This window comes from Bufo gargarizans, chromosome 1 (genome assembly GCF_014858855.1).
Source record: "Bufo gargarizans isolate SCDJY-AF-19 chromosome 1, ASM1485885v1, whole genome shotgun sequence".
Lineage (NCBI taxonomy): Eukaryota > Metazoa > Chordata > Amphibia > Anura > Bufonidae > Bufo > Bufo gargarizans.
Window position 1 is genome coordinate 660,056,321 of NC_058080.1, and position 13,010 is coordinate 660,069,330.

General features: G+C 46.6%; 1 protein-coding gene across 1 annotated transcript in view; it reads left to right on the forward strand.

The window, feature by feature from the left end:
• The window catches only part of ARHGEF28 (Rho guanine nucleotide exchange factor 28), a 238,675-nt gene that overhangs the window by 86,069 nt on the left and 139,596 nt on the right, over positions 1-13,010 (forward strand). The window contains 1 exon segment of the mRNA XM_044276054.1: positions 3,276-3,345. Within this exon segment, the coding sequence (XP_044131989.1) occupies positions 3,276-3,345 (70 nt within the window).

Consider the following 13,010-nt stretch of genomic DNA (forward strand, 5'->3'; position numbering starts at 1 on the left):
TTTCACGGATCATTAAGAAGAGATGCTTTGAAAATAATTTTTTAGCTGTTCGGTGTCAGTGAAACACGGATGCAACATGGACAGCAAAAAACGGACACACGGACCCAACACGGATCCTTCACGGACAGCTTCACAGATACATCACTGACCACCTGCTCATGGATTTGAGCATGGACACAGACGTGTGAATGAGGCTTTACAGCCCTATGACATGTCAGTGTGCTTTACAAAGGCATTACACACTTCTCCGGCACGCTTAACATGTCTTTAGCCTTATACACATGATCAGTACCAATCTTCACCATGCACTGTTATGTTCCATGTGGCACTGTATCTCTGACGGTTCATTTCATATACATTATGCCTCTAAATAATTATTGCTTACTTGCCAGTAGTGCGTGTACAAAGGGTTCACACCAGGGTTGCCAACTGTCCAGAAATTTCTGGACAGCCTGTAAAAATTATTATTAATTTATTTTTTAACTGTGTCCGTTAAAAAAAACACGTCTTCATTTGATTTTTTTTTTTCTTTTTTGGTAATCATCATCATTTTACAGCTCACAGTAAGTGCTGGTAATGAGTTCTAATCAGTACATTGAGCTCTAGAAACTTATTACTTATAATATTTATCATTCATTATGCTTTTCCAATTTGTCCGTAAAAAATGTTGGTTTTGAGATAAATTGTGCAGAAAAAAGAAAAGTTTGGGTTGGCAACCCTGGTTCCAGCCGATGACTTATACAGGGTGAAATCGGCACACATATCGCATTCTGTTCACGTCCTGAACCCACTGACTGCTCGGAACATTTTATTCCAAAATCCAGGCTGGTGTCATGCACCCCCTACTCCCCAATTATTTCATGTTGTAAATAGTTTCCTCCCTGGGAAACTGTCCTTTATCAGCAATTTCCTCTTTAACCTTAACAATAATATATTTCTCTGTTTCCCTTAAAGGGGTTGTCCAGGGTCATACCCGGACATACCCATATTTTCACTCAGGCAGCCCCCTGATGTTAGTGTCGGAGCATCTCCTGCTCCGATGCGCTCCCTTGCCCTGTGCTAGATCGCACAGGGCACGGGCTCTTTTTTTTTACAATAACTCACTGCCGGGCGGAGTGTTTGTTGACGTCACTGGCTCTGATGGCCGTGTTTTAGTGCTGCCCCATCTGTGCTAACGCCTGCCCATCAGTGCCGGTGATGTCACCGGGCTTCCTGGCAGCCCCATGGAGAGCCAGGTTCATCACCGGAACTCCTGAAGATGTATTTGCCCTGCGCGATTTACCGCAGGGCAAAGGAGAGCATCGGAGCATGAACTGCTCCGATGCTCAAGTCAGGGGGACTGCCTGGGTGAAAATGGAGGTATGTCCGGGTTCAGCTCTGAACCCGGACAACCCCTTTAATGGGATACAGTATCTGAGAGTAATTGAGTTTGATCAGAATGTTTTCCACAATTTCTTGATGTCGTCAAGTTCCTGCCACATACAGGAAGATCATATAGATTGTGTGATGGCACCTGGTCATACTTTCCTAGCTCAGTCCAATATGCAAAATTGGACTTTAAGGCTATGTACATAATTGGAGGCAATTTTTGTTTATGATTGCATTTTACTCATTTTTGGCTTAAAATCATATTTTCAATTGGCCTTTATTAATTTTTTTTAGCCATTCTGTCACAAAGGGTTAACAGTTTTTCTAACTGTGTGACTGGTACTTTCACTTTGTGCCAGTCATCTAATAACCCTTATCTCTAAACTACTAAGAGGTCATAAACACTTATTTAATCCACATTCTTATCAGTAAGATGAGGATTGAGCTTTAATGAGTGTTTATAATGTGAGAGAGCAGCGATAAGGAGCCCATCTGCTCTTCGGATGTCCGAAAAGACAAAAAATGTATAAGCTGCTGCTAGAGCATGTCAGCCCCACAAAAAAGGATTTCATATTTTTAATAAAGATCAATTGAAAAAAAGATTTTTAGCTCAAAATAAGTACAATGCAATAATAAAAATAAATTGCCCCCAAAGGTGTACATAGCCTTTAAAGGGGTTGTCCGGGTTCAGAGCTGAACCCGGACTTACCCTTATTTTCACCCCGGCAGCCCCCCTGAGCCTAGCATCGGAGCATCTCATGCTCCGATGCGCTCCCGTGCCCTGCGCTAGATCGCGCAGGGCACAGGCTCTTGTGTTTTCAATAACACACTGCCGGGCGGTAACTTCCGCCCAGCGGTGTGTTCGGTGACGTCACCGGCTCTGAGGGGCGGGCTTTAGCTCTGCCTTAGCCGTTTTACTGGCTAGGGCAGAGCCAAATCCCGCCCATCAGTGCCGGTGACGTCACCGGGCTTCCTGTCAGCCCCATAGAGAGCCCCGGTACGTCACCGGAACTCAAAAAAATGCCTTTGCCCTGTGCAATTTAGCGCAGGGCAAAGGAGAGCATCGGAGAATGAACTGCTCCGATGCTCATGTCAGGGGGGCTGCCTGGGTGAAAATGGAGGTATGTCCAGGTTCAGCTCTGAACCTGGACAACCCCTTTAAGTGCACCAAGGGTGGGCCTTAGCCACTCTGTGAGCCTTAAAGGGGTTCTGCACTTTCAATTAACTGATGATCTATCCTCTGGATAGATCATCAGCTTCTGATCGGCGGGGGTCCGACACCCGGGACCCCCGCCGATCAGCTGTTTGAGAAGGCAGCGGCGCTCCAGCAGCGCAGCGGCCTTCTCACTGTTTACCGCCGGGCCGTCCGCCCACTGACGTCACAACTTGTATCAACTAGTAGTGGGCGCGGCTAAGCTCTGTTCACTTGAATGGAGCTTAGCCGCGCCCACTCTAGTTGATACAAGTCGTGACGTCAGTGGGCGGGCGGGCCAGCGGTAAACAGTGAGAAGGCCGCGGCGCTGCTGGAGCGCCTCTGCCTTCTCAAACAGCTGATCGGCGGGGGTCCCGGGTGTCGGACCCCCGCCGATCAGAAGCTGATGATCTATCCAGAGGATAGATCATCAGTTAATTGAAAGTGCAGAACCCCTTTAACTCCTCTGCTCCATGAACACTCCTTCCTACCACCTGGATGGCTGGTCCTGTTGTTCAAGTGGAGGGAGGAGTGTCCAGGAAAGCAGAGGAGAAGCTAAAGTGCACGGAGTTGCTAGGGCCCACCTTTAGTGCACTTAAGCCTAAATTTACATATTTTAAATAACATCTCTGACGATATTGCGAACAGAGCTATAGAGATCTCATGGTGAAATGGTGATTTCATGTTTCTTTATGTTTTTGTGGCTCATTTTTAGATTGTAAGCCCCATGCACCCCTGGAGTTACAAAAAACAGGCATCACTAGATGGATTCACTACAGGAGGAGGTACAGTGTATACTTGATTTTCAATATTGCCTTCATATGTGTATTAGTGTGTCTGTTTACTTATTAATATCAATGCTTCTAATTTTTTTTTAAAGTTATTGAATTAGTGTACCTTGAAAAGACGTGCATTTTCCACAGCAGATATCCGAGGATAAAGTTCAGATTTTCGCAGTGGATTTGCGATGCACCAGGTTCACACGAGGATTGGACATCATTGTCTTTCATTCAGCTAATCTTGTTTTCTGCTTGAAATAAGTAACATACTACTTATTTCTGCAGCTAATGCTGCGGAAACCCCATTTACATGCACAGGACGAGGAATCCAGCTTAGAATACATATATGCCAAAAAGGGATTGGTCAGTTTCCGATTTTGATGACCAGTATCAGATGGGTGGAGGTCCGATCCCGGCAGCCCTGCCGATCAGCTGTTTGAAGAGAACGCAGAGCTTGTACAAGCTCTGCATTCTCGTCAGTGTTTGCTATGTCCGCGACGAGCAGGTGTAATTACAGTTCCTCCGCCCCCAGTTACTTAAATGGGAAGGTGCAGTTACACTCTGCTCCCATTGATATGAAAGGGGTGACGGAAGAGCTGTAATTACACCTGCTTGACACTGTGATGTCGACGGTGAACAGTGAAGAGAAGGCAGCGCTCGTTGGATTGCTGCATTTTCTGATCGTGGGGGAGCCAGGCGTCAGAACCCTGCCGATCTGATATTGATGACCTATCATGAGGATAGCTCATCAATATAGGAAACTGACCAACCCCTTTAAGAATTCAGAGGAACATGCATAGCCATATAATTTCAAAGGTAAAATTACAGGGAAAAGAAAAATGTCTGAAAAGTTCATGAGTTCAGCTGACGGCTATCCCCTTGAATCTCCCAAAAACAATGACCGAGCATGCATGTTTACTGCACCTCTGGTGGTGGTAATTAATCAGAGGACAATCGGGCTGCCCCCATACACATCACTGAAGATAAATGCCCCACCTACAATCTAGAGTGTAGACCCCAGTAAGTGAAAGTCGTAAAAATACAGCAAAGACAATGCAGGCCCTATGTCAATAATTGTTTTTTTGTTGCTATTTCAACAGTTGAAAACGTCCCTTTCGACTTGTTTTATAGAGCGAAGAGTAAGGATGAGCTGTGAATGCAAATGATTTATGTGGGTTGTGTTGGCTCCCTATTATGAATATACAGTGCGTACTCTACAATTAGGCAGTCATAGCCCGGGGCACCCGCTTTATATGGGATTAATTGGTTGACATATTATGAGACTATGTGAGACGACCTTTGTGCAGAACGATTGTAGGTTGCTGCCTTCTTCATTCCCAGCTACAATGGACGTCTTATCTTCAGTTCTATGTGTTGCGCCTTTAACGCCATGTTTTGTGTAATCCGGAGGTCTGAATACATTGTGTTGTGGTTGTCTGGTAGCCTAGGGTTAGGCCACAGAGAGAGAGCTTATTATTCGGCTGTTATGTTGTCTTGTATGGAAAACCATGAATGCTATAAATGTCCCAGAAGAGGGTTAAATCTGCTGTGGGAAGTGTAACTAATGGAGGCTTATAGACACTTGAGCACACCCATTCATGCAAAAGACCTCATTGAAATGTCTCACCCACCAAGGAATCATCCACACAAGGAATTAAGGAACATTGAGTGCGGGATGCGATGCTCAACAGCTGTATGTATGTTACATGTATGGTATAGAAAGCATTAAAGCTGTGCTGTAGTAGATGGACACATAGTTTGAGAATTGTGATTGTGGCTGTAGGTTATGTGCCCTGATCTGCCAGATTATCAGCACTAGATGCACAGTACACACAGGAGCTCCAGGGTTGGGGAATATATCCGATCAGAAACTCAATCTACATTAAGTATTTAGCAACATGATTGTTTGAAATGATTTCATAAATTATATTATTTGCACTTTTTGAGTAATATGAATACTCAAAGGCACCCTTTTTTTTATTTTTTTTGTGTCTATTAAAGGATTAGTGTATACATCTTTTACCCAGGTTACTTGTGTACATCTTTTACCCAGGTTACATTGTACATCTTTTACCCAGGTTACATTGTACATCTTTTACCCAGGTTACATTGTACATCTTTTACCCAGGTTACATTGTACATCTTTTACCCAGGTTACAGGTGTACATCTTTTACCCAGGTTACAGGTGTACATCTTTTACCCAGGTTACAGGTGTACATCTTTTACCCAGGTTACAGGTGTACATCTTTTACCCAGGTTACTTGTGTACATCTTTTACCCAGGTTACTTGTGTACATCTCTTACCCAGATTCATACAGATACATTGTGGGGGATTTGCAGGTTTCCCTGCAACCGGTCTGCCCTGTGTTCTATGGAGAACGTAAAGTTTTGTAAGGACAGGAACCACCTGGTATTCCTCTCTTTGGCCTGGCTCATCCACTTGAGATGGGAGTGGTCGGTCACCAAGCGGAATGTTCTCCCCAACAAATAATAGTGGAGAGACTTGATTTTGCCCACTTGATAGCCAGGCACTCTCTCTCCACTATACTGTACCAGGTCTCGGCTGAGGTGAGCTTGCGGCTTAGGAAGACAACGGGATGCTCCTCCCCGTTGACTTCCGAAGACAGTACAGCACTATGAATTCCCGTTTGAAGTCGGGCGTCACCAAAACCGGGGACCTACAAAGGGCCGACTTCAAAGTGGAGAAAGCATCTTCCGCCCGGTCATTCCATTGAAACATCACTGACTTGCGTCCCTTCAATAACCCTGTCAATGGCGCAGCTACAGTAGCAAAGTGGGGAATAAATCTCATGTAAAAGCCTATCATTCCTAGGAATTACTTTACTTGTCTAGAGGTGGTAGGTCGGGGCCAATTCCGTATTGCCTCTATTTTGTTCACTTGGGGGTTGATGACTCCGCACCTAATGACATGCCCCAGGTTTTGTCTCCTCTAACCCTATTGCACATTTTTGGGGGTTAGCGGTTAGTCCCGCCTTCCGAAGGGAGTCCACTACAGCCTGCACTTTGGGTGAGTGACTTTCCCAATCGGTACTGTGGATGGCAATATCGTCCAGGTAAGCAGAAGCGTATCGACGATGTGGATGCAGCACAGTGTCCATAAGTCACCATGCAGACCAAAGGGTAGCACCATGTACTGATACAGCCCTTCAGGTGTGATGAAGGCAGTTTTCTCTTTGGTAGCCTCCGTTAGGGCACCTGCCAGTACCCTTTCGCGAGGTCCAAAACAGAAAAATACCGGGCTTGTCCTAACCTCTTGATAAGCCCATCCACCCGAGGCATAGGATATGCATCGAATTTGGAAATATCATTCAGTTTACGAAAATCGTTACAGAACCGGAGTGTCCCTTCTGGCTTGGGTATTAGCACTATAGGACTAGCCCACTCACTTTTAGACTCCTCAATGACGTCTAGCCTCAGCATCATCTGCACTTCCTCTGAGATGGTTGTCGCCGAGCCTCGGGTATCTGGTATGTTTTTAGCCGGACTATTGCCTGAGGCTCAGTGACTGTCATGCCGAATTGTGGAAGTGCGTCCAGGGAGATCCGAAAACACATCCGTGTTCCGACTAATAAACTCCCTGGCCTCCTGAGTAATTTACTTCTCCAATTTTTTCAAGTACCTTGTAGGGCCCCTGCCACCTGGACAGGAACTTACTGTCCATGCTCTGCACCAGAACCAAAACCCGATCAACCGGGTTAAAGATCCGGTCCCGAGCCTGCCGATCATAGATCCGACTCTGGGCTCGCTGCGTGGACTCCATATGCTCCCTGACAAGGGGCAAAATGGTCTCTATCTGGTATTGCATCTTGGTAACATATTTAAGGACACCTCTATGCGTAGTGAGTTGCTGTTCCCACTCCTCTTTGGCTACATCCAACAAACCGCAATGTCTGCCATATAGCAATTCGAAGGGCGAGAATGCAGTAGAAGCCTGGGGCACCTCTCGCACAGCGAACATGAGAGGGCGGAAGAAGGTCCCAGTCCTTCGCATCTTTAGACACCACCCTTTTTAACATGGTTTTTAATGTTTTATTAAACCTTTCAACCAGACCGTTCGTTTGCGGATGGTAAATGGACGTCTGTAACTGTTTGATATGCAGCAACTTGCAGAGCTCCCTCATGACCTTAGACATAAAAGGGGTCCCCTGGTCAGTCAGAACCTCTTTAGGTAGCTCCGCTCGGGAGAACATTTCCATTTGCTCCGGGTACCGAGTGGTGTAGTCTAGGACGACCAAGATGTGTTGGTGTCCTCAAACGGACTTCGGTACTGGGCCTACGAGGTCCATAGTGATACGCTAAAACAGTATCTCGATGATCGGGATAGGTATCAAGGGACTGTGGAAAAGGTGCTGGGGGCTAGTTGTTTGGCAGGTCAGGCAGGACTCACAGAATTCGTCCACCTCCGTAAACACACTGGGCCAGTAAAACTGTTGTAGAATGCGGTCCTGTGTTTTCTGCATTCCCAGATGATTCCCGAGAGCATGTTGGTGGGCTAACTCTAACACGAGCTTGCGATAAGAATGGGGCACCACCAACTGTTCAATGGGTTCACCCCACAGCTGGTTTACCTGATACAACATATCCTGATGAACCACAAAACAGGGGAACTCCAACTCTGCCCCAGCTTGTTGTGGTTCACCATCTACTATTAATAAATTTTCCCAGGCTTGGGATAGGGTGGGGTCCCGGTCTTGTGCCGTACCAAAATTATCCCCGGAGACATTGAGGTATGCCAGCTCAGGCCCCGGCTGCAAGTCCTTCACGTCTCCCATCATCGCACTCAGTGGTGTTGTCTCCCCCTCTTCCACCGAAGTGGCAGTCACCTCTATTGCTGGCCCTTCGGCCTTGGGTTCCCAGGGTTCTGGCCTCCCCCTGGGGCTAGGCCACTCTGCTGGGGTTACCCCTGTCTCATAGGTATCAGTCACTCTCGTAGCAGGCCACAGTGCCGGGAAGCCCGGGAAGTCTCTCCCTATTATAAGTTCATAGTGTAAATTCATGGCAACTGCCACTTCGTGAGTCCACCTGCCGGCCCCTGTGGTTAGAGACACTAGGGAGGTGGGATAGTCTTTTAAGTCTCCATGGATGCACATGACCCCGACTTTCCGGCCAGTATACCCTGTGGACCGTACCAGGGGAGCCCTTACTAGGGACACCAGATTCCCTGAGTCCAGCAGAGCCTCCGCTGGAGTGTCTCCCACTTCCACCTGGCACAAGTGGTTTTAGAGTTTCTGGGATACCTGCTGCACACAACTTCCTGGCATATAACGACTGACGGTAGCCATAGTTAGTATCCATGATTTCCACCTGATGTGGACAGTCAGCTCTTACATGGCCAGGCTCCTCACACCGCCAGCAGACTATGTAGGGGGTATATCCCGAGTGGGTTTGGCTGGTACAAGTCACCAGGTCTAGAATGGAGATTTACAGGGTTTGACTGCCCCCCTCCCAAAAGAACCCCTCGTAAGATTGTTAGTAGCCTCGTGGCACTCCACCAGGTCCACCATTTCTAGAGCATTGCTAGGAGACACCTGGCCGATCCAGTGCTGGAAAGGGGATGGCAGAGCCCTCCAGAACATATCGACCAATAGTCTATCCAGCATAGCCGTGGGACTCAGCACATCAGGCTGTAGCCACTTTAGCAAGAGGTGGAATAAGTTAAAATACTGGGGTCTCGCAGGCTCTGTCGGCTTAAACCCCCACTGATGTACCCGCTGGGCCCGGACCAACACATTCACCCCCAGTCTTGCCAAAATCTCACCCTTTACTTTTTGGTAGTCGGCCGCTTGATCGTCCGGCAAGTCGAAAAACACTCGCTGGGAATGGGATGCCAGAAACTGAGCGACGACCTCAGCCCGCTGGTCTCGGGGTAGTTTCTCCCTGAGGGCCACTTTCTCGTACATCGCCAGGTAGGTTTCTATGTCGTCTGCAGGTGTCATCTTAGGAATCGCGTCACGGACTGCTTTCCGGGCATCGTGGACATTCGGGGTTGCTCCTGCTGTCTGCAAAGCCATCACATGTTGTAGCAGCAACTGGCCGGTCTCCTGCTGCTGCTTATTAGCCTCTCATTGGTGCAGGTTTGTCTCCCGCTGCTGCAGATTAGCCTCCATGAGGGCCTTCACAACAGCCTCCATTTTGTCGTGGGGCACTGGTTGTAATACAGCTGGTTTAATGTACGACATACAACCATGCCTGGAAAAATGCAGAACTCAAAAATATCTGCGTTTACACCAGCCTCACTGCTCTTACCCGCATCCTCCACCAATTGTGGGGATTCGCTCTGGTAGACAGGGTGTGCAGACGCAGTACAGAGGTAAATTACCAGTTCTTAAATCAAACTTCCGTGTTTTATTCACACATAAAGCAAAAATAAATATTTTACTTTGCAGTCTTGGTGTTAATTCACACACAATGGAAAGTCCACATGGCAAAAATTACCTTGTTGGCAGTTCTGCCTCCAGCAGTCCATAGCAGGCTTTTAGGTGGCCTATTTCCCTTACAGACGGGTCTCAGCCCTCCAGCATGGCACAAGCCTCAGCACACACACCTCCTGAGCTCCACTATCAGACTGTGATAATTCTCCTCACCTGGCAGTGCTGGCTGGTTTTTAGGCCTGGTAAAACCCGGCCTGGAACATGGGGAGTAGTCACCCAACCAGCACTTTGACTACTCCCAGTAAGAGCCGTCACGTATCAGCTATAAAGCCATACTAAGTGTAAGGTGTCAAACAGCAACTGCTGCAGACACATAAAAAACGTCTCTTACTCCACTGAGGCCAAGAACCTCGGTGACTCGTATCTATCATCTACGATGATTCCTTGTACCTTCTTACAACATCTTTTACCCAGGTTACTTGTATACATCTTTTACCCAGGTTACTTGTGTACATCTTTTACGCAGGGAAGAAAGGAATGAATGAGCTCTTAACAAGCTCTGCCTCTGATGCCACTAGATATAAGGCAGCTATCCTGTTAGTCAATGTTCAACCCTTTAAATAGGTCTTGAGACATGACTGATATTAAATAAGTCAGCACCTCATCTGTAGAGCAGAGAGAACTGGCATAACTGGGTGAGAGGCCTAAGTCAGGGGGTACTATCCCCTCCTTGGGCAAAGAGCGCCTTAGTTGGCGTGAGGAGACTTATAGGCCATACATGCTTCTCTGGTATTCTGGGAATAAAGGGATGCTAATGAGCTCTTAACAAACCCTTTAAATAGGCAGAACTTGTTAAGAGCTCATTTGTATTCCTTTCTTCTCAGGATTCCAGAGGAGCCTGTATGGCCTATAAGTCTCCTCACTCTAATTTAAGGTGCTCTCTCCCTAAGGAGAGATGGTACCCCCCAAATCTTTTACCCAGGTTACTTGTGTACATCTTTTACCTAGGTTTCTTGTGTACATTGTAGTGTTCACTAGGATTTTCAGGGTTGCGGCGCCCTTACGGGTACCCCCTCCTTGAGGTTCAGGGGGGTTTTTGTGGCCATATTGGTTCCTCACCCCCCTGCTAAACCCCTTGGGCTCTCCCTCCAGGGAGAGTCCAGACCTTGTTGAAGCTCCTGGATGACGCCTTGGGTGGCAGCCTAGGCGAAAGCCGGCAGCATAGATGGGCGTACCCTTGGCTTCGGCTGAGGGTTGCCACTTGTCCCAGTCCCTTGCAGGAGCTTCGGCCCCGGAGGGATTGGGAATGGTTTGTGTGGAGGGGCCGGCAAAGGGGGGGTTGAGCAACGGTGCAGAGTAACTTGGCCCTATCCTCAGTGCACTTATCTGCTCATGTGCATATGTATTAAAAGTACCTTTTCTCCAGAGTAAAACAGCGTATCTCTTAAGTGAAAGGTATTATTATGTTCCGCTTAGCTAGCCCTACAAGGCTCCTGGTGACCAACTACTTTTAATGAAGTGTGTCAATCTTTTATGCTTCTGTACAACTCACCATATTTTTTGGTGGAATAGGTATAAGTGGGTGCAGCCTTGTCTGTAAGGAAGCAGGCAGTTTATGTCAATACAGGTGAGATCTTTTATCACACATAGAGGCCATGTAGCACCTTATGGGGTCCAGCTAACAGGTCTGTTCTGGTATTTTTACTACCACTCCAGTTTTCCAGTCCTTTAGATTTTGTTACGATTGGCTAATATTGCCGTTGTAGATTGAGGGTCCTCTGGTGGTCTGCTACTGATGGTCTAGAGTTAAGTTCTGTCCACTTCAGTATAGTGGCTTTGTATGGCTGAGCCACATGATACCGATGGACCTCATTGTCCATCATTGTGCCATGAAGGTTTACATTGTTTTCCAGCAAGAATAGCTCTACATGCTGGGGAATGCCTGAACGAATGTCTAATTTCTTTAGGATTCCTTTCAAATGTGCAATAGAGTAAGGACAAACTGTTCTAGAAGGATTTCCTAATTAGCCTTGACTACTCTGGTAGATCTGAATGTCATTGTGACCCTTGTCAAATAAATTCAGGGACATGTTTTAACATTGCAAGGAAGCTAAAGTTACACTGTGAAAAAGAAAGCTAAACAGTTAAGAAATCTCAGGGTTTACAAAGGCTCAACTATCAGTATTGACATCTGCAACTTCTGATTTTCTCAGGGAAGCTGAGGAGATACCCATAACATTGTGTGAGACCCAGCTAGAGCTGGAGAACACAAGGGGAGAAAGTACAGCTTTGCATATGTCCTCGGAAACCTTTCTTTACTCATATTCTCCTGGTACTCCTGATGTTTGTTCTAATTTCCTCTAGGGAGGTTCATCACTATTATTGTAGATTGTGGGTTTTAACATGCAGTATAATTTTCTAAGCTCCCCGTTGCTAAGGCTCCTGTGCCAGTCTATGTGCACCAGTTACCTGATCATCATACCTTTCTCGCCAGTGCTTTAGTAGTCTTTTTTTTTTTATAATCGTTCTGCCCTTGCTGTCATGGAAGTCACTGTCCTTGCTTTGGTTGCTTTGTAAAACACAAGTCTACCACAGACTCACCAGGAGATCAGTCTGTGGAGGCAGAGTAGTAGGGGGAGCGGCAGATGAGTAGCCTGAACCAATGATAAGACAGGGGGTGTGTCTCAGACTACCTCAGACTCCCTGTAGGCACTGTAGCTAAACTGTAGTTACAGACCACAGCTCTACCCTAATGGAGCTGATCTAAAAAAAAAAGCTGAAAAAAAATATAAAAAACAAGCAAAGCCAGCAGCAAGAAGTGTGAAGAATGTGGTACACATCAGCTATAGGTGCTGACATATTTTTAACTTCCTGACTGGACAGTCACTTAAAGGGGTTGTCTGACCCCCACAAAAATTTTAGTGAGGGCTGAGAAAGTGTTTAGAAGAAAAATAAAAGCAACTACTGAATGCCACTCTGTTCCAGTGAGAAGAGTGTTGGGTCCCTCTGGACCAGAAGTGGCAATGACCACTGTGGCCAATCATGTGCTAGAATCTAGAATGGCATGTCGCTACTAATGTTCTAGCACGTGACCGCTGAGTGATTGGCTGCTGCCATCACGGGACCAAGCTACTGTTTGTTGTTTGGCTACCAGGCTGGAAACCTCTTTGAATAAGGTTCAGGAGGAAAGCGTTTTTAATAAGAAATTGGATGTAAGAACAAGGGGGAATCTGAAATTAGTTGGGAGGCAGGTTAGAAATAATGCCAGAAAATATTAT